At 52.3% G+C, this 21,708-nt stretch overlaps 1 protein-coding gene across 3 annotated transcripts in view; it reads left to right on the top strand.

The window, feature by feature from the left end:
- The window catches only part of DCPS (decapping enzyme, scavenger), a 34,568-nt gene that overhangs the window by 1,809 nt on the left and 11,051 nt on the right, over positions 1 to 21,708 (top strand). For all 3 annotated transcript variants that reach the window (XM_005870882.2, XM_014543412.1, XM_014543413.1), the window contains 2 exons: positions 393 to 561; positions 19,145 to 19,290. In XM_005870882.2, coding sequence (XP_005870944.1) covers positions 393 to 561; positions 19,145 to 19,290 — 315 coding nt within the window. The remainder of the gene's footprint in view (positions 1 to 392; positions 562 to 19,144; positions 19,291 to 21,708) is intronic.

Genomic DNA, 21,708 nt, shown 5'->3' with positions numbered 1-21,708 from the left:
ACACGTGTCAGAGGTGACACGCGAACTCATTTTTTTGGTTGATTTTTCTGTTAAATGGCATTTAAATATATAAAATAAATATTAAAAATATAAATCTTTGTTTTACTATGGTTGCAAATATCAAAGAATTTCTATATGTGACCCAGCACCAGAGTTAAGTTAGGGTTTTTCAAAATGCTGACACGCCGAGCTCAAAAGGTTCGCCATCACTGATTTAGGTTGATGATTTCTCCCCTGGGAGGAGAAACAGTGCCATTGGCTAGACTTGCGGGGAGAGAAACTGCAGGGAAAGGAAATCCTAAATGTTGGGAATTCAGAGGCCCTGGTGGGGAGGGGCGGGGGGCGGGTTTCCTGCTTCTGTTCTCCAGGCCTCACGGTGTCTCCCCCCACAGGTGAATGAGGCCTCTGGGGATGGAGAGGATGCCATTGTGATCCTGGAGAAGACACCATTCCAGGTGGAACAGGTGGCCCAGCTCCTGACGGGCAGCCCCGAGCTCCAGTTGCAGTTCTCCAATGATATTTACAGCACCTATCACCTGTTTCCTCCGAGGCAGCTGAGTGGTGAGCAAGTGGCGGCCCAGGTGGCTGCCTGTGGGGAGAGCAGGGTGGTGGGACATTAGGGAGGGGTGGCTACTCTCCATAACTGATTTGCATATTCTAGTGCAATAGTTCTCAATGGAAGGAAGAGGTCATTTTGGCCCCCCGGGAGACATTGGACAATCTCAGAATGACAATTTTTGGTTGTCAGAATTGGGGAGGTGGGGGTTGCTGCTGGCACCTGGAGGGTAGAGGCCAGGGATGCTGCTAAATGTCCTATAAAACACAGGATGGGCCCCCACAACCAGAAATGGCAGTAGTGTCAAGGTTGAGAAACTGTGCTCTGGTGTAGTCTGTTTTGAGGAGGAAGTGTGATTCATGGGAGAGAACAGGTTCGTATACTAACTGAATAATAATGAATGTCAGTACTTACTAAATCCTTACATTGTGCTAGCCACCATTCTAAGTGCTCTTTTTTTAAAAAAAATATATTTTATTGATTTTTTACAGAGAGGAAGGGAGAGAGAGAGAGTTAGAAACATCGATGAGAGAGAAACATCGATGAGCCGCCTCCTGCACATCTCCTACTGGGAATGTGCCCGCAACCCAGGTATAGGCCCTTGACCGGAATCGAACCTGGGACACTTCAGTCCGCAGGCCGACGCTCAGTCCACTGAGCCAAACCGGTTTCGGCTCTAAGTGCTCTTTATCGTCATATTTTATCCTCAGAATAGCCTTGTGGTGATAGGACTTTACAGGTGAGGGAACTGAGGTTTTGGAAGGTTGAGCAACTCGGCCAAGATCACACAGCCAACAGGGACCCGAAACACTGAGATCTCCCAGTAGCTGAGGACTTGCTCACCACACTTGGTGAAATGAGCAGTGTGCTGGGTCACTTCCCTAAAGGAACTCACTTTCTAGTAGGGGAGACCATGAGTGTGATTGAGGGGGATGGACTTGAGAAGGACAGGAATTCAAGGGTTAAAAGACAGATTTGTGGGGGAGTTTTGTTTGTTTGTTTGTGTTTACCTTTTTTTAGAGAGAGAAACATTGATGTGCAGTTGCCTTTCATAGGAGCCCTGACCCAGGATTGAACCTGCGAACTGGGTATGTGTCCTGACTGGGAATCGAACCCACCGCCTTTTGGTGTAGGGGACAGCGCTTCAACCAGCTGAGCCACACCAGCCAGGGCCAGAGATTTGTTTTTGATTGCAAGTATTTTTATTTTTATTTTCTTTCATCTTCACTCAAGGATATGCTTTTCATTGATTCTAGAGAGAGGAAGGGAGAGGGGGAGAGAGAGAGAACTATCGATTGGTTGCCTCCCACATGCATCCTGACTGGGGATTGGCTCCGCAAGCTGGGTCCATGCCCTGATGGGAATTGAACCTGAGACCCTTTGGTGCACAGGACGATGCTCCAACCACTGAGCACACCAGCCAGGACACAAGTATAATTCATTGAAAAGAGGGAAAAATAAGAATATTCCATGCCAAAAGCCAGGCATGAGGTGAACTTCTTCTTTCTATGGTTAGATTGAGTAGGCCGCTTTGTCGGAAGTGTGAAGGAGACAGGTTGACCTTGAAGTACCTCTTGACCAGGAAATGCTGGGATCTGCTTTGCAGCACATACCCATCTGCCTTTTTATTTGCCTTCTGGCATTTAAGAACAGTTTGGCTTTACGGATATCCTGCCACAGCCTTTCTGATAGATTTAGTCTTTTCCGCACCCCACGAAAGGGTGCTGTTGTTGGCCTTTGGAGATATATGTGAATACTTGATGTGAGACAAGCAAAGCTTCACAACTGCCAGCAAAACAGCCTGGTCCTCCATTGAGGGAAAGCCAGATTGATTGGCTCAACTTGACAGAAATGGACAGCTGTATTTACTTTCTCGGGCATGGACCTTTAAGCAAATAGATCCTTCAACTCGGAGAGGCAGAAGCATGACAGAAGGCACTGTCGCCAGACAGCACCTGGGGTTCTGGGGTGTTTATTCTGCTGTCACCCCTTCCCCTGGCCTCCCCGCATCCCTGCATCTACCCTTCCCAACCCTCAGCCAAAATGAAGGTCTCCACAGAGCAGCTCTGTAGAATTCACAGCTTTTTCTTATTTTATTTTTCCAGTACTTCTCTGGTATTGCACAAAGTGATGATGGCCCCTCCTTATCTTTGTCGTTTTTTTCCTTAAATTAAGTCGGGAAAGGGACAGTCAGTTACCCGTTCACCACAGGCCCTCTTCCCCATTCGGAGCCCCAGGATCTCTGCCTTTCCCCCAGCACAGCCCGCTCCCACCGGGTGCCTCAGATGTTAGCTCATTTCCAGCGCTGCCTTCTGAGCATAAGTGCTCGCATGCATGCGGTGTGGTCCACTTTGTTCTCCCTGCCCAGACAAAGTCATAACAGTTTGTTCCGAGCTGTCCTCTCTCTCTCCTTGTTTAGCTATACGTCCTGTCCCTAGATGAGCTTCTTGGCAAACTGGACAGGCCAGAGAACAAGTGTTTTAAGCTTATGAGCCACAAATGGCCTCTGTCACATACTCCCTTTCTTAATTGATTTTTAGAGAGAGAAAGAGAAACATCAACTTGTTGTTCCATTTATTCATGCATTCGTTAGTTGTTTCTTGTATGTGCCCTGACTGGTCATTGACCCCAAAACCTTGGCATTTCAGGACAACGCTCAATCCAGCTGAGCTACCCGGCCAGGGCTCTCCTTTTTCTTTTTCTTAACGCCTTTAAAAATGAAAATACTGCTCTTAGCTGGGCCAGGTTCGACCTTCTGGCCAGTTTGTCAACCCCTGGTTCAGATTTTTCCCACTCAGAATGTGATCTGTGGACCAGCAGTGTTGGTATCCCCTGGGAGCTGTCAGACACACGGAATCTCAGGTCCCCACTGCAGACCTCAGAATCTGCATATGAGCAAACCCCCAGGGGACTCATGCACGTTAAAATTTGAGGGCACTGGTCTCTAATCATCACCTGTGTGCGGGTGATACCCATGTTTACTTCTCTACCCATGACCTTTCCAAGAACCCCAGGCTCATACTGTAATGAACGCCTACTGGGCATCTCCATTGGGAAGTCACAGAGGTACCAGGTAGGCAAGATGTGAGGCTCCGATGCACTCTGCATGTCAGAGTACTTCGCACGTGCTAAGTAGTAGCTGCCGTCGTTACTCTGATGCGCTGGGCCCTCTGCTGGGTACTGGAGCTTCAGAGATGAGTGAGACACGTCTTTGTCCTCACAGTCTTGCTATGAAAAGAGGGAAGTAAACTCAACAGGGCTTGGTCATTGCCTGGCTGTAGGGAACCAAGGTCGTTGAGAGTTGGGGCATGTCAGACCGGTTTCCGGTCCTCGGCGGCCAGACCCACGTTAGGTGCTCAATAAATGGCTGCTGAAGAATAAAGCCACAAGCTGACCACTGTGTTCTTTCCTGAGGGTCAAGCACTCCACAGCCACGAGGGGGCAGCATTGCCAAAGCATTCCAGAGCCAGCTCCTCGGCTCCTCGGCTCCTTTGGCCTCCGGTACCAGAGCCTTTCAGTCCTGACTCTCCCATCTCATTCTGAGTCACCAGCTCTTCCCACTGCCAGGGGGGCCTTAAAGTGCCCTTCCACAGCCTCAGCCCTCTGAACCCCTGCACAGTTGCCCCTTGAATTTCCCGGCTTTCTCCAGCTGCTTCTCTAGACCTTCCCAAAAGAGGTGTCTGGGGGAGCTCCCCCACCCCCATTTCTGAGCTGGTAGCTCTCCTTGTTTCTTCTGGTATTTCTCTGGTCACTGGCACATTTCTCCTTTAGCTTGGAGGTTTTGCAGTCTTCTCCTTTATCCCCTCCAAATCTAAGCTGGCCACGAGTGGCTACTCCCCTCTCCGTTGACATGGGAGAGCATGGGCATGCGAGGCAGACATGCGGGGTCCTGTCCGAGCGCTAACACTGACCAGCAGTGGGAGCCGAGGCAACGTGCTGTTCAGGTTTCAGCGATCTGCAGGGGCTACGCAAGCCTCGGGGCAGACATGGCTGGGCTGGGATTCTGCTTTGCCCTTTACTAACGGTGAGGAGTTGGGAAGTTTCTGTGCTCGTGTAACAGACGAGCGCCTGGTGCTGCGCTGGATGCCATGTGCGTTGGGAGTCCATCAGGTCGCATCGCTGTCTGGAGCCCTGTGGTGAGGCAGACGGCCAACCAGGAAACAGGTCACTGTGGCCCTGAACGGGAGAGGGCTGCGTGGGCTGGATGTCCAGGAGCCTCTCTGGAGCTGACTCCCAGGCCGAGACCTGGAGGATGGGGAGGAGCCAGCTGTGCAGAGAGCTGGTGGGGGGGCGAGGAGAATGTCCCGGGCTGAGGGAATGGCCCGTGTTCTGGGGGAGGAAAGAGAAGTAGAAAGGAGGCCGTTGTGTTGGGAGCCTGGAGGGGCAGCTGGTATCCATGGTGTGGGGTGCAGATGAGTTTGGGGAAGTACTTGTTAAACTTGTTTAGCAACTGAACATACCTCAGGATGATTACGGCAAAAATAAGAAAGAACAATTTTTTTGGTTTAGCCTCTGCCCACAGTGAGAAATACATTTTACATCGTCACCCAGTACCTGTGAATAAATACACAGGTTTGCAAAAACACTTCCCTTACTTTGTGGGATGCTCTCTAGTTTTCTCATTTAATTCCAGTCTTGTGTGTTTCCCTTTTTAAAAAATTCTAGTCGTAACCTTCTAAATGAATTTCATCACCGCTGTGAGTTATGACCCATTGGGAGAAGGCGTAGAAGGCACTTAGCACAGCGGCTGGCATGCGGTGTGTATTGGACGTGTTAGTCATTTTCTATTACTGTTACGCCTTTAAAATTCTATGAGCCTTAAGTGGAGCAACATATGCAGCATATGGAAATGCCAGCCCTGACCATGGGCAGGTGTCCTTTCTTCCCCCTGTGGCCATATGGCAAATGTGAGGACCGGGTGGGCTGGGCGGCTGGCATCTTAGTGCTGCTTCTGGCCAGCAGGCAGGGCAGAGCCTGGATCACCTCCTGCGGCTTCCGCTCTCACGCTGTCAGGCCCATGCCCATCAATGGAGCCCTTTCACTGAGACCTCTGTTCCCTCTTACCTGGGAAGAAGGGGGAGACACTAGAGAGAGCGGTGTGACTCAGAAACCCAGGCTGCGTCTAAAAAGGCCAATTGTTTTCCCGATGGAGAGCAGGGTGTGGGATCTCGGGTTCAGAGGAGCAGAAGGCATCTGTGTGAGCGAGGCCAGACAGGGGCAGGGCAAGCCTGGGAACCGCTCCTCTCGCTTGCAGGGCACTCCCAGGACCTGAGCGACCGGCAGGGCTTTCCTCCTGTGCTCTTGGCAGAGGTGAAACCCGGACCTGAGTTTAGAGCGCAGACTTGTTTGGGAGGAGATTTTAAAGACTAACTGTTCCCATAGGAATTTTCCTGGCAGCCTTGGTCATGATTAAAAACAAAACTAGAAACAACCTGGATATCAACTCACAGTAGAAGAGATAACTAAATTGAGTTGTTTTCCTACCCTGGGCTGCTTCTCTGTTGCAGTGAAAATGAATGAACTACAAGAAAAGGAAGACTCAGAACACACACAGTGTGATTCCTGATAAAGTTGAAAAGCAAGCAGATCTAAACAATATACCGCTTATGGTGCATGCATACATAAGAAAACTAGGAAGACAAAGAAAGATAAGATTTCTTAACACCTGATTCAGCCACATGATCATCTCTGGTGGGGGTGGGGCAGAAAGGACATTGAAATCCTGGTAATGTTCTGTTTCTTGGACAGTGTGCACCATGCGTGTGTAGTTTAAATTTTTATTTTAGGTCTTTAAACTGTGGCATATTTTATATTTAAATACACAGGCACTATACATATATACAAATGTGTATCTATGTGAATACACACATGTTTTATGTGTACAACATAATTCCCAGGGAAAATGGGCACGTCCTTAGAGAACTAAGATTATTTCCCCACTAAATTGTAGGTTCTACTCATTCTCAAGTTTGGCTTCTAGTCACTGTTGTTGAGAGTAAAAATGTTGATGCAGCCTCCTTGTTCTTGGTTTTGGGCATTAGGAGACTTGTTTCTGCACACCCCCTTTTCTCTGGGCCCGGGAGGCGGGGCCTGACCCTTTTCCCTCCAGGGCCACGGGAGCGGTGCTCTGCTGAGTGTACTCCAGGACAGTGCCAGCCCTGGCAAGACGGGCAGTGTGGGAGGCCCTCCAACAACTGCGGGAGGCCCAGTACCAGGCTCTGCGGGCCCCACTCCAGCACAGACTGGCACAGGCCTCACCCCACCCCTGAGGGTGTCCTCGGCAGGCCTCCCATGGCAGCTGAGCCAAAGAACAAGAGTCCTCTGAGCTGTGACCAGCAGGGAAAGCCTGGCCAAGCAGGTCAACGGCCGAGCGAGTGAGGAAGAGCACCATTGTCATCTAGCGTGAGAAACTCCCCAGATGTGGCCGGTTCGTGACACCAGGGCAAGTCATGGACTTGCTCAGAGACTCCATTGCTCTGAGCGGAAAGCGAGGATTCCAATGGCTGGCTAGCCCGCCTCGGGGCATCTGGGTCCTGTGAGATGAGAGCAGCTCAGGTTTGAGTGGAGCCTAGAGGCTCTGCGCTTCTGACCTAGAACCACTCATCAGAATCGCTCCGGAGCTTTCTCCAACACAGAATCTGGACCCACTGAATTATGTGCCTGGGAGCATTTATCAAAGTCACACCAATCTGTGCACTGAAAGGTTGCCAGTTGGATTCCCGGTCAGGGCACATACCTGGATTTCAGGTTCTATCCCCAGTCGGCTGTCTATCGGTCTGTCTCCACCCCCCTCCCCCCGCCCCCTCTCTCCCTCTACTCTTCTCTCTCTAATCATGTCCTCGGATGCGGATTTAAAAAAAAAGAAGCCACACCATCACACAGTCAAATCGTCAAGTAGCACCGGAGGCCTGTATGGGCGAGACAGGCTCGGGAGCCCTCTGCCTCAACCGGTCGGCTCTCCAGGAGCAGGTGCTGTTAAAATCCCTGGGCTAGTGCTCTGGTCATTTCCTCCAGACACTGAATCATATGCCTCTGCAGCTCTTTCTTGATTTATCAGACTTTGACGTCAAGTCCCCACTGTGGAAGTGGAAAGGTTCAGCTCCTTTATTCCTCATTTTATTGTGCTTTGCGGATAACTGCCTGTTTTACACATTGAAGGTAAGACCCTCCACCAGCAAAAAGATTACAATTCGCTGATGGCTCAGGTGGTTAGCGTTTTTTAGCAATAAAGTATTTTTTAATTACAGTATGTACACTGTTTTTAAGACAATGCTGTTGCACACGTAGTACACTACAGTTAGTGTAAACATAGATTACATACACTGGGACACCAGAAAGTTCTTGTGACTCGCTTCATTGTGACCCTCGCTTTATTGCGGTGTCTGGAACCGAACCTGCAGTATCTCCCAGGTGTGCCCGTGCCTTTCTCACCCTCCCTCCCTTCTCCTCCCAGTTTTTGATGTTTATATTACTATTTTTAGAATTGCCTTTGGAGTCCTAAATCTACTGCGACCTACTGTCGTTTAGTTTTATCACTTGTCAGGTGAGAATCTCAGGGCCTCCAGCCTTTTCTTCCCACCACCTCCTCGTCCTTTGCTGTTTCCCAACTTACCTGTGGGCTGTACTTGTACTTCACACTGCCAGGGCCTGTTCTGTTGTGTAGCTGTGCCTGCCGGTTGACCCTGAGTTGACACCAGTAAGCAGTGCTCTTGTTGTGACCACGATAGTGTGTGCTGCTGCCTCGGGTCGAGGCGAGGATCTCAGTGCTGTGTACCTGCCCAGCGTGTAATCAGTCCTGGGCCACGTGGAGGAGAAGGCTGATGTGGAGGGCAAGTGGGTTCGCTTTCCTTACGTTCCAACAGTTCCTCCTAGTCATGCTGCTTTTCAGTTTTTCATACGTGAACCAGGACTTTACCCACTTTTTCACAGTTTTCAGTTGTTGTGGTTAAAAGAATAACTGCTTTTACTGTGTTTGTGAAGTTGTCCAGACACTTAGTTGGGTAATTCATTACACGGTGGCTGCTTCCTTCCTGAGACGTGTGCAGACGCTGCCTCCCGCGCCCCAGCCTGGGCAGCTGGTCCAGGCATCTCTCTACCCGGACTCCCTTCATCGCTCCTCAGGTGCCATCCACTGCGTTCTGGAGTCCGTGCCTTCCTTTCCTGCTCTCTTCTCCTGTTTAGCTGAAGTGCACTTGTAAGCACTTCTTCAGAAGGAAAAGGGGGAGGTAAACTTTAAATCCTTTTTTTTACCCTCACTTTTGATTGATGGTTTGACTGAATACAAAATTTACATTTTATTTTCCTTCTCAACATTGAAGGCATTGATCTAACTCCAGGCATTCGTTGTTGCTAATAAGATATCTGATGCCAACGTGATTCTCTTTTTTTTTTTTCCAAATGTTTTTATTGAGTTTTACACAGAGAGAGAAACATCGATGAGAGAGGAACATCATCGATCTGCTGCCTCCTGCATGCATCCCAACTGGGGATCGAGCCCTTGACCCAGGCATGTGCCCTGACTGGGAATCGAACCCATGACCTCTTGGTTCCTGAGTCGATGCTCAACCGCTGAGACCTGCCAGCCAGGCTGATTTTCATTTATTTATAGCTAACTTGGTTTTGGTTTTGGTTTTTTTTTTTTATTGCTTTATTAGTTTCCTTTTCTAGAAGCTGATAGTATCTTCTCTTCATCCTTCGTGTGCTGAAATCGTGTAAGGTGCCCGGTTGGATTTTTTTCGTTGTGCTGAGTACTTTTGGACCCTTTTGATTTAAAGTCTTACGTTGCTCTTCCGCTCTGTACATTTTTTCTATTATTTCTTTGATGCTTCGCTTTATTTTCTCTGACTGGAAATCCTATTAGTTGTCAGACTTCCTAGGTTGATCCTGTGTGTGCCTGCTGCTCTCACTGTTTCCATCTCTGCCTTTTCTGTCTGTGGTGAGTAGAGCGCCTTAACTTTGTCTTGCAGACCTTGTCGTGAAGGCTGTAATTTGGCAGTTGTATTTTTAATTTTCTTCCCTCTGGGTCTCTGATGATAGGATTTTCATAGCCTCTTGCTCTTGCTTTGCAGAGGCCAGATTGGGTTTCCTTGCTCTGACACACTAATTAGAATTGTTTTAAAAGTTATCTCCTGACCCTCCGTGATCTCATTTCCTCTGGACTCTGGTTTTAGTGTTTATTCTGGTCATTCTTTTTCTGGCTGCTGGTTTTCCCCGAATGTCTGGTGGATGCTCTCTCATTTGTACTTAGACCCAGTCTGATAGGCCATGAGCTGGCTTTGTGTCCCTCCCTCTGCCATAGCCCGTCTCATGCTTCGTTCCTTCAGCGTTGTCTTCGATCACGTACTGCCTTCCGCTTCCTAACTTTGGGAAGTTAATCGCAACCTCGTTCCCTGCAGCCTCCCACTCATTCCCGTCATTCTTGGGCGTTTGTCCCCTTTTGTGTTTCCTTACTGCTATTGCAGTGGGTTTTTTAAATGGTCTGAGGGCCACCAGTAAGTTGGAGTTGGTGGCCTTCCATTTATGTCTAGATGTGCTGGGTGGGGTCTCTGTAGGTGTAGGCAGCTTAGACCATAGAGAAGTGACCCCCTTGAGGCCACCCCCAGACAGAGCTGGTGCTGGTGCTGAGACAGACAGACCCTGTTTCTCCCAGGTGCTCATGCACAGTGGGTGGGGTGTGCATTGGACATGGCCAGGTCTGTGAAATTGTAAACCTTGTCTCCCTTTGACCTAGCATGTCTGCTCTCGGGTATCTGACCGAGACAGTCGCTCACACACATGTGCAAAGAGGTGCAAGAGTATTCATTGCAGCATCATTTGTGACAGAAAAAAATTCAAACCTCAGGGACCCCTGTTGACAGCAGGGGTTGGGGTCCAGTTAACAAGGCACAGTGAGTGCATAGTGTGGGCTACTATGCAGATAACCCATAGAGGATTATCCCACTTGTGCCTAAAAAGAAAAAAAAGACTTTCATAAAGCTACTAGAGGCCCGGTGCACGAAATTTGTGCAGGGGGTGGGGCAGGGGGTGTGTCCCTCAGCCTAGCCTGCACCCTCTCCAATCTGGGACCCCTTGAGGGATGTCTGACTGCCCGTTTAGGCCCGATCCCACTGGGATTGGGCCCTCTCACAATCCAGGACTGCTGGCACCCAACCGCTCGCCTGCCTGCCTGATTGCCCCTAACCACTTCTGCCTGCCAGCCTGATCACCCCCTAACCTCTCTCTTGCCAGCCTGATCGATGCCTAACTGCTCCCCTGCTGGTCTGATTGTCCCTAACTGCCCTCCCCTGCTGGCCTGGTCTCCCCCAACTGCCCTCCCCTGCTGACCTGGTCTCCCCCAACTGCCCTCCCCTGCTGGCCTGGTCTCCCCCAACTGCCCTTTCCTGCCGGCCTGGTCACCCCTAACTGCCCTCTTCTGCAGGCCTGGTTGCCCCCAACTGCCCTCCCCTGCCGGCCATCTTGTGTCCACATGGGGGTAGCCATCTTGTGTGTTGGGGTGATGGTCAACTTGCATATTACCTCTTTATTAGATAGGGTGGTTATATTTATGGAAACTCATTAAAGAAAAGACTAGAATAATGAACACCCAACTATTATCTGTCTTTATGTCAATGATTAGAATTATTTGAGAATATATTCATGTGACACGTGGATAGATAGATATTTTTTAGAATGTTAACCTCAGAAAACAAACAAAGAAGCAGATCAACTGATTAGCCTGGATTAGGGCCCCTGGCTGCTTCCTTCCTTCACAGCCTGAATGATCCTCATTGCTCAGGGCCTGTCAGTTTATTGTCAAGTACTACATACTCCCAAGCCGCAGAGCCTGGTGATTTCCGCCTCCCTCCCTACGGAGACACACCTGCAATATGCTAACGAAGAGCACTTGGCCCTGGTGGGGTGCACACGAGCTGGCGGGTTGGTGTGTGTGCAGGTGACTGCCCCACACCTGGAGACGGGGTGACCTCCTGTGATGGGCGGGACTTGGTGACGGCGGGGTGGGAGGTGGAAGGGTTGTGCCTGTGAGGGCCACAGTGTAGACAACGCTGTCGAGCAGGCATTGAGCATGAGCTGAGCTTTGTCAGTGGGCCAGGAAAGGTGAGCGCCCACAGGAGTCTTTCCTTACCGCTTCGGTTTCATTAGTTGATGGCCCATAAGTGGCAGGTTTCTGTCGGCTTTCCTCCCTGGTGCTTCAGAGCTCCTGATGCCAGTGCCAGGGCTCCCTCTGGATGTGGACAAGAGCAAGCAGAAGTCCCACAGTGGAGCGGTTCCTACCCCCTTAGAGCTCTTCACTCAGCTGGGCTCTGCCGCTGGCTGGCTGGCTGACTGGCCCCCCCCACCCCTCCTTTCCCTTCCGCTTCGGCTCAGAGCCCTGAGTGCCGCCTCCTCCGTGCTGCCTCCTCAGTGCCCCGAGAGCAGAGGCCTCTGTTCACTTCTCTGTTTGGACTCCATGAGGCCAGGAGAAGCCATTGCATTCAGAGCCTATTTAGAAGTGAATAAATCCCGAGTTGCTGCGTTGTGCCTCCACTACAAACCTTGCGTTCTCCCTCCCTCTCTGCCCCCACCCCCCCTCGCCCTTCTCTCTCTCAGACGGGGCAAGATCCCAAGACTCTGTGGCAGTCTTAAGGCTCGAGTCAGCGGAAAAGTCGGCCTGCCTGGGACCAGTGGGCAGAGGCAGACTACCCGCAGGATAGCTGGATCCATTTCACTGCTGGCTGGGCTGTGGCAGCTGGTCTTGCTGTCCACTCCTGGCCCGTGCTTCCTAGTGAGCGCCAACCAGGATTCCCGTAGTCCTGGGCTCCTCGGGGGGGGGGGGGGGGGGGGGGTGTCCTGCCCTTGGCCTTCTCCCTTCCCACCATACGCAGTGTGGCGGTTCCATTGAAGAGCACCACGGCCGGGTGCTGTGCTCCTCACGGTGGATTAAAGGCAGTCCCTTTAGACGGGAAGTTGAGAGAGACCACATTTTGGAATTCCTGAGTGTTCAGTCTGATAGCTCTGTAGCCTGGTCAGCTGAGCGCAGAACCATTTCTTCCGGCAGCTCTAAGGCCAGGATTGTCGGTCGGCAGCTCCATTATCTCCTTAGAGAGCCTGGATCCTTCTGTTGAAATGAACTTGGGGAGCCCTAAGCCCACAGCCTGCCCCCCGCAGCATTTCCTCTTCCTAAAGGACCACCCCCACCCCAGCCAGCTCTGGGGCTGCATGCAGTTATCACATATGCTGGTGGGCCATCAGGCCCTGTCCTACCCTCCTCCCACTGCTGGGCCTCAGTGCTGGGGAGGGGAAGGAGTCTTCAGACCCAGGTCTTGCTGAAATCAGCATCTGCCTCCTGCCTCTGAGAGCATCTCTGCTTTCCTGGAGACAGGTAATTAGCGGTTTGAGGTTTGCTGTGGAGTGGTGGAAGCTTCCAGTAGAATCCGACCACACCCTGTTCTCAGGCCTTGAGTTCTCCCAGCGTCCCTGCAGTGGGGGACCAGGAATACTCCGAATACTCCGCCCTGGCCTTCGACTGGAGCACGCTCTCCTCTCCAGCGTCTGGCTTGTCCTCTCTGGTCACAGAGGTCAGGGCGAGGAGCGGGTGGCCTAGCGAGGGGAAGCCCCAGGAGGAGGAGGGTTAGGCAGCTCCGAGACCCTCCAGCGGCCTCCCCCCGAGCCCTGCTGCAGTTCTGGGGTGGCGTGCCTTGCGGGTCTGAGTCATCCAGCCTGTCACCTGGGGGCTCTGCTTGGCTCGGTGGAGGGGGTGCGGGTGGGCTCCACACTCGGATCGTGCTTTGCTGTTGCCTCTGCCCTGCTTTCCTGGGCCTGCACATCTGGGTCAAATAAGTTGAAACTGGCTCACAATGGTGAAGGGAGAGCAAAGCCACAGACAGAGCCATGGAAATGACCTCATCGTGTGGAAGCCATCAGCGAGCGCTGGAAAGCAGTCGTGTTTGAACATGTGTATGGGAAGGAGAGCAGACTGTCTGTGGTTTGCATTTTCATGTTTCATGTGCAGCAGCATTTTCCTGGGGATTTGGCTAAGCCAGCTTTGGCAGCGAGCGAGGGAGGCAGCTGCTCTTTTCTCTATATAGCCTTGCCTCCCTCCTCTGAAAGCAGTTGTGCTTTGGTGTTCGGGTGCGGGGGAGGGGCTGGTTTTACACTGGAGAAGGCCTTTTGGGAGACCCTCGATGGGCAGACCAGTCTGCTCAGCTGAGCTGCAGAGAAAGGAGCCTGTGTGTGCAGGCCCCTTGTTATCGGAGATGCATTATGTGACCATTCCCCCTGCCCAGACATCCCTGTGGATGAAGAGCTGCACCCCAAGCCCCGCAGAGGCTGCCACACCACCACCAGGCCCCTCTTCTGGAGACGAACCCCTCCCCCCGCAGGCCTTCTTTCTCACCATCCAGCACTGTCATATGCGGGAGGGGGGGGGGAGTACCATACACAAGTTGCAACAGCATTGTTCCCTGTTGTGAGCAGGGCTGTCTTTAGTCCCTCTGTGTGCCCACTAGAGCCTGTTCCAGCCCATTGTCTTGCAGCCGTGCCCCCGTGACACCGCTCCTCAGCCCTCCCGAGATGAGGGAGCGGCCTCTGCTTCGCTGCACTTCCCAGGAGGCTGGCAGCGAGCACTGGGCATCGCTGCTGCTGCTGGCCTCTGGCTCTCGTGCTCCCAGACCTCCCAGTGTGCAGCCCCAGTCCCTCTGGCACCTCATTACGCCTTTGGTTTTGCCGACTGGTGTACGTGTCTCGAAGGGGTTGGGACTCATTGTGTCTCTCCTGTCTGAGAGGCTGCTGCTTGGAGAACATGGCTGCGGGGTGGTGTCTTAGGAAAGGGCCTGAAGGAGGGTGGCCCTGTGGCATCGGGAAAGCGATGTTGCATAGAGGAGCCGTCTGCTTGGGTTCAAATCTCAGCTCTACCACTGTGACCTTGGGCTTATTTTTCTATTTTTAGTATATTTGTTTTAGAAAATATAACAAATGCTGCTCAAGGCCCTGGCCGGGAAGCCCAGTTAATTAGAGCATCACCCTGATACACCAGGGTTACAGGTTCGATCTCTGGTCAGGGCACATAGAAGTATCAACCAATAAATGCATAAATAAGTGAAACAACAACTTGATGCCCCCCCTTCATACACCCTCTCACCTCTCTCTACCTCTCTCTCCTCCCCTTCTTCTCTCTTTCTAAAATCAATTTTAAAAATTAGATATTGAAGGTTGAGATGACCCCATACCCTCCTCCTCCACGTACAGAGCTGTCAGCCAGTCTTTTATGCCTCTGTCTGTGGAACTGGAAGAGTGGCCTGCGCTGAACCTGACCAGCCCAAGAGGAAGGATTCAAATTACTGGAGGTTCTGTCACCTAAACAACCGAATGACTGGTCGACTGGTTGCTATGACGTGCACTGACCACTAGGGGGCAGATGCTCAATGAGGAGCTGGGGTCCCTCCCACTGGTGGCCAGCCAACCTCCCGCGCCCTCCCCACCCCCCCATCAGCCCCGATTGCCGGCCAGGCCGAGGGACCCCACCCGTGCACAAATTTGTGCACCGGGCCTCTAGTCCTAAAATAAAGCTCCAGGTGAACTCATCTATGTCCATCAGCTCATCAGCTCTTTTTTTTTTCTTTTTAATTTCAGAGAGAGGAAGGGAGAGATAGAAACTTCAGTGATGAGAATCATTGATTGGCCACACACTGGGGATTGAGCCTGCAACCCGAGCATGGGCCCAGACCAGGAATAGAACTGTGATCTCCTGGTTCATAGGTCAACGCTCAACCACTGAGCCACGCCAGCCAGGCTGCCTTTCCTAACTGACACTTAGGAAGAGTTGTAAAGCTGCTTGTTTGTGGAATGTCCCTGGATCCGGGTTTGCTGATATTTCCTCACGATTGGATTCAGACTGTGTTCTTGGCAGAACAGCACGGCACATCCCTCATGAGGCATGAGGTGTCAGTTTTCCCTTAGGAGCGCTGTTAACTTTGATCACTTGGTATTTTCCCTTTGTAATTAGTAAGTAATCCGTGGGGAGATATTTTGAGGCTGTGCATGGGTATCCTGCTCTCAGTGTATTTATTCCCACCCAGTGGTTTGACATTTATTGGGCATTTATTGATCCAGCACATGAGGGCTCGGGCTTCCGGTGGGGGTCTTGCCAAACTCCTTGGGAAGTTCAGTTGCAGTCAACACCTTGATTGGCATTTAGGTAAACAGCAGAGTTCGCCATTGGAAAACTTACATTGATTCTTATCAGAGGTTTTATTCCATTTGGGACAAAAATGCTCTTCCTGGGTTTAAAGTCTGAAAAGGCCAGTTTCATTTATTCATTTGGTCAGTAAGTATTTGTTGAGTGCTTACTGTGGGCCAGGGCCAGTTTCATTTATTCATTTGGTCAGTAAGTATTTGAGTGCTTACTGTGGGCCAATGCTATCCCAGGTGCTGGGGATAAAATGATAAAAAATGGAAAGTTAGACAAAATGAAATTTTTGTCTCCTGGAAGGTACATTATAATGGGCAATCAGACAGTCTGCCTCTCTTATCAGGTGGTGATGAGTGAGGGAGACAGTGATGAGCTAAGGGTGCTGCTCTAGCCAGGGCTGTGCAAGCTCTCTGACCCGTGGGCAGAGACCCCGGTGATGAGGCCTAGGAATGCGCACACGCTTGATGTGATTTTGTGGAAGTGGAAGGAGATCGGTTTGGCTGGAGCAGAGATCAGGGACAGGGGTACATGAGTTTGGGAGAGGTCCTGGCACGATGATGGAGGGCCGTGTTGACCATGATAGGGAGCCAGTAGACAGTCCAGGTCTGAGGGGGTCAGGCCCTCAGGAGGATACGCACTCAGCCAGCCCCAGCCCACCATGTGCTTGGCATAGCACTGTGGACGCCTCCCTGAGCTGTGGGCCAGCATGTGAGGGCCAGGCTTCCGGTGGTCTGTGTGAGGCCGGCCCCCCGGGGACTGGCTCCGAGGGCCTTGATACACGGCGGGTTTCTGCATCCCGGCAGGAGTTCCTGCATCCAGGGAAGGAAGGACAGCAGGAGGCTAGCGGGGGCTGGCCCCGGGAGGTGCCTGTTTCCCCAGCACCCTGGGTGGCGGGGCGGTCTTTGACAAGCCTTGGCAGACAGGGGCATGCTCGGGGGCCCAGCACTTTCTGATCTGGAGCAGCCAGGGAGCCCCAGACTGTGAGCACAGGCTGCGTGTCCATTGCCAAGAGGCTAGGCTGTTCTCCAGCATCAGTTCTGCCTTTGTCTCCGTCCACCTCCCCCACGCAGAGGGAGCACCATGCCTCGTGGTTTTCCCCCCCAGGCCCAGCCCAGGAAACTGGAATAACTACGAACCTGAGAGAGAGGGCTGGCACTGGGGCCCTTTTCTGTTGGGGGAGGAGCACTCTCTGAATGCTCCCATCTCCTGCTCATTGAGTCTCACAACAGCCCAAGGTTACTCAGCTACCAAGTGCAGTCAGGATTTGAACCCAGGCCAATTGCTGCCGGAATCTGTTTTCTCCCAGAGCCCAGTGCCAGGGCCCCGCGGTGCCATCCCACCTATTTCAGACAGTCCCTGCCTCTTTAGCTCTTGGCGTGCTGACCTCTGGCCATGACCCTGGGCTGGTAGAGCAGTGGGAGTGAGAAGCACTGAACAGCCTTTGCTGCCGCCTCCCTCCAGGGTCCAGTGCAAATTCCCAGGATACAGGATGGTATTCACTGAGCTCCCAGCGGTCCAGACGGCACATGCTGTTTAGTGTGAACAACGCTGTGGGGCAGGTTTTATGAGCACCTTTAACAGGTGAGGGAACAGAGACTGGGAGGTTAAGTAACACACCCAGCCAGTGGCATGACCAGTAAGCGGAGAGCCATGAGCCAGCTCGGGTCCCGTGTGTCTGTGCCTTACTTCTCCAGCGTCGAGCTGACGCAATAGGGGCCTTTGATCCTCACCAGAGGTCATGTGCTTGGTGTAGCGCTGCGGACACCCCCCTGGGCTGTTGGAAGACAGTAGTAGGCTTTCAGCAGGTTTCAGACAGTACAGGCTACAGCACTGACTGTAGGGAGGGAGGGCCAGGTTCCAGCTTGCTCTGCCACACCTCCCAGTGTGACGGGGGGTTCGTCTGGGATCCCATCAGCGCTTCCACTCCCCTGTGAGATGGGGGTCAAAATCACCACCGTCCTCTGACCAAGTGTGAGAGGAAGCTGGGTCCTAGGTGTGCAGGCGAGTGAGAGTTTGCTGGAGTGTTCAGTGTGCCTGCAGGGCTCCTCCGCTCTGCGTCCTTGGACGGGCACCTCTGAACCTAGAGTAAGGGTCAGGGAGGCCGCAGGCCTTTTGAGAAACAGCCCACAGAAGTTAAACCCCGTTGTCCTTTCCTGCCCCTAACATCGCCATATACAGGGGTGGGCAAAGGTAGGTTTACAGCTGTTTGTATGGAAAAAGACAAATAATAAAAATAAGTAACAATAATTCATAAATAATATAAGAATCCACTATACACCTACTTTTGCCCACCCCTGTGTAAATGTTAGAGTAGTGACAACAGTTGTAGCAGACGTTATTAGAGATAAAGGGACTTCACCCAAACCAGGTGATCCTGGACCAGGACCCTAGGCTAGAGTCTTCAGAAAAACGACACCCTTCCTTCCGGGGGAAAACGGGGTTCTCAGCTGGGGCAGTTCTGTCTGGGGACATTGGGCAACGCCTGGAGACATGCTTGGTCGTCACAGTGGAGAGAGTTTTCGTTTGACTAGCTAACCACCCTGCAGTGCACAGAGAGCCACAGCAGAGAATCAGAGAGGCCAGAATGGTGGTGGCATCCAGGTCGAGAAACCAGGATTAAAGACAGCCAGCATGCCCTGGCCAGCGGGGCTCCGCTGGTGGGAGCGTCGCCCTGTGCACTGGAAGGTTGAGGGTTTTATTCCCAGTCAGGGCACATATGAGAGGTAGCCATTCACTATAACTCTCTCATATCTATCTATCTATCTATCTATCTCTCTCTCTCTCTCTCTCTCTCTCTCTCTTCCTTCTTCCCTCTCTCCCTCTGTCCCTCTCCCTCCCCTCTCTAAAAAAAGAAAATAAACAAAGTAGCCAGAGTAAATATTGACTGTGTGTCAGACATTGTTCTAAGTGCTTCACTGGTATTAACTTGCTTAATCATCCCAATCCTAGGACACAGGAGCTATTGTTCTTAGGTGGCAGATGGGGACGTAGGGGCATGGGAGAGGTTAAGTAACCGGACTGGCATCCGGGTCCCCAGGAAGGAGCAGGACAGCCAGGACTTGAATTCTGTCAGCTTCTGGGCCCGTGCCTTTGATCACTGTGCTGTCCCGTACTGCTGGGCGTTAAAAGGACTGCTTGGCTTTAAACCAGATTTTCAGCTTCGGGTCCAGAAACCCACATACCTAGGAATTGGTATGTGAGCAGAGGGGAAGGCTGAGGAGTAGGTGATGAGTTTCCCAGATTCTAAGTGTGGCCCAGCTTATGGATTTAGTGGCACAAGGCCCCTGTGGGAGTGGATCACAGGTGACTAGGTCCTCAGAGGCGGCAGAAGTCGTCTCCTTGCTGTGGTGGGGACCAGAGTGTGGCACAGCTGTGCAGAGGGGGCCTAACTGTGCAATCCGGGCCGTGTTGTGTCATTGCAGATGTAAAGACAACCGTGGTTTACCCAGCCACAGAGAAGCACCTGCAGAAGTACCTGCGCCAGGACCTCCACCTGGTTCGAGAGACAGGAGGTGATTACAAGAACGTCACCTTACCCCACCTGGAGTCCCAGAGCCTCAGCATCCAGGTGACTTGGACTGGCCCAGGGGGTCAGGCATGGAGCGCTGTCCCAGGGGCTAGTGCATCTTTCTCAGGCATTTGCCGAGGTCTTACCAGGAGCCAGCGCTGGTCCACAACACAGGCTGTGGGCTCCCTGCCTCCCTGAGCTTACGTCCTCGCGCAGTAGACAGCATGCAGGGATGTAAATGACCACAGGAGGTGCACAGTCACCAGTGCTGTGGAGACGAGTCAGCAGGAAAGTGGCATAGGCCCGGCCGGTATGGCTCAGTGATTGAGCGTTGACCTATGAACCAGGAGGTCAGGGTTCGATTCCCGGTCGGGGCACATGCCCGGGTTTCTGGCTCGATCCCCAATAGGGGGCGTTGAGGAGGCAGGTGGTCAGTGATCCTCTCTCATTATTGATGTTTCCCTTCCTCTCTAAAATCAATAAAAATATATTTGCCCCAAAATAAATAAAGTCTTGGGAAAAAAAAAAAAGAAGTGGCATAAAAAGTCCTACAGTGAGGTGGCCACTGTTTTCCGGAGGATAGTCATTGATAGGGAATGGAGCCTGGTCCTGGCATGCCCCTCAGGCTCCCTGGGGTCCCAGCCTAGTCCATTGGAGAATCTGTGCCTCCTCGGCAGCAGCCCTGATGCAGTCTGAGTGGCTGCGCCCTCCCCAGGTATCCGTGAATGGGCAAAGACCGATGCCTCATTGGGCCCACCCCAGTCCAGACTTTTATTCCTGGTTTTGAGCAAACCAGCCTCCAAAAGCCGAATCTCAGAGTAAAGAACTTCCCCGTGGCCAGTTCTCCCTCGTGTTCATTCCGCAGAGGGCAGACCCGCTGTCCCTGGGCGCTTCGTGCAGGCCTTTCGCCCTGGGGCTGGCGGCGTTTCTGAGTGTCTTAGGCGACTGGACCAGATGCAAGGCCATTTAGCTGAGAGATCCCGATTTCTCCTTGGCGTGGACCCAACGCCAACCGGCACGTCTGCCTGGAATTGGCCCCGAGTGAATGCTCTGCGTTAAGTATGACGGATGAGTTGTTTTCCTGCTCACTCACTGCCTGTCTCCATGTCTTCATCACTCACCCTTGTTCTCTCTGAGCATGTCTCACCCACTCTCCAAGGTTCAGGTTACAGAGCTGGAGGGTCTTCCAATACGGGAAACTCACAGCCATTTCTCCCAGGGCCAGAGACGTGGTGTCCTGGCCGTAGGGGCAGTGCAGGGGGATGTACGCAGGAGGAGGACGGAGAGGAGGGTCGGCAGGCGGGGCGGGAGGCCCTGTGTGCCCACAGCCCTCTCCCAACCTGGCTGTCAGCCACGGTTCCCTGTGCCGTGTTTGTACCAGGTTCCTCGGGCTCACGCTGGCTTGATGTTTTAATTTAAGTCCCAGCACTTGCTCTGCCTTCTAAGTGGAAAAGAGATGCTCCATCTTCCTGGGTAGCTTCTGCTGTCAGGATCCTAGAGGGATCTCCTGGGATATATGTTCTATGTGCTGGTTGCACACCCCTGGGATTCAAGAGAGGAAACCCTTAATACAGTCGTGTGAGTCATATGTACCTTCTTATGCACCATTATTCAGATCCTTTTGGAGAATAACACAACAAAATTCCACTGCTCCACCGACTTCTGTTTGACACGAGCATTTGTGTATTGTTTCTTGGCTATTTCTAGCAAGTTCACCAGCACTAAGCTCAACGGCGACAGTCATCGTATTTATTGAGCATCTGCCCTGTGCTAGGCCCTGTGCTTGGCTCGGGAGGGTCACCAAGGTGAACACTACAAGTCCCCTGTGTCTGATGGGAAGAGGGACATGTGGTCTGACCATATGATGACCAGCACTTCGGTGGTTTATATGTGAGGTGCAGTGGTGACACAGGGGGAGTGATCAGCTCAGACAGTGGGGGCTTCACAGAGGGACCCTCCAGCTGGGTCCTAGGGGACAACACAAGAAGGCCAGCAGGGGCGGGAGGGAGGCACTCTTTCCAGGAGTTCCCACACCTTGCTCATCATCAGGGCGGCCTGGTGAGATTTTTAAAAATACAGAACCTAGACCATATCTGCTGAACCAGAACGTTCAGGGCGTGGAGCTGGGAAATCTATGTTTTAAAAGATCTCTGTTTCTGCTGCTCATCAGATTTGAGAACGCTTGCCATAGCCAGGGAGGGTCCCCTGAGCAGTTTAATCACGGGTGAGGTGAGTGTGGTGAGGGGGGAGCAGGAGGACCAGAGGCCAGCATGGGTCAGACGAGGCCGAGGCAGCGGGGAAGGCTGCGGTAGCGACTGGAGAGGGAAGGCGTAGGAACTGGGTGATGTGGAGAACTGAGGGCAGAGCCTGGGGTGGCTCCAGGTCCCACCTGAGCGATGAGGGGACAGATAGTAGGACTGTTCACCAGGATGGGGGACGTGGACAGCAGAGAGGGTTCATGTGGACGACGGTGTGTTC

This window comes from Myotis brandtii, unplaced genomic scaffold (genome assembly GCF_000412655.1).
Source record: "Myotis brandtii unplaced genomic scaffold, ASM41265v1 scaffold325, whole genome shotgun sequence".
Taxonomy (NCBI): Eukaryota; Metazoa; Chordata; class Mammalia; order Chiroptera; family Vespertilionidae; genus Myotis; species Myotis brandtii.
The sequence above is the reverse complement of the archived record's forward strand: the minus strand, read 5'-3'. Positions and strand labels throughout refer to the sequence as shown.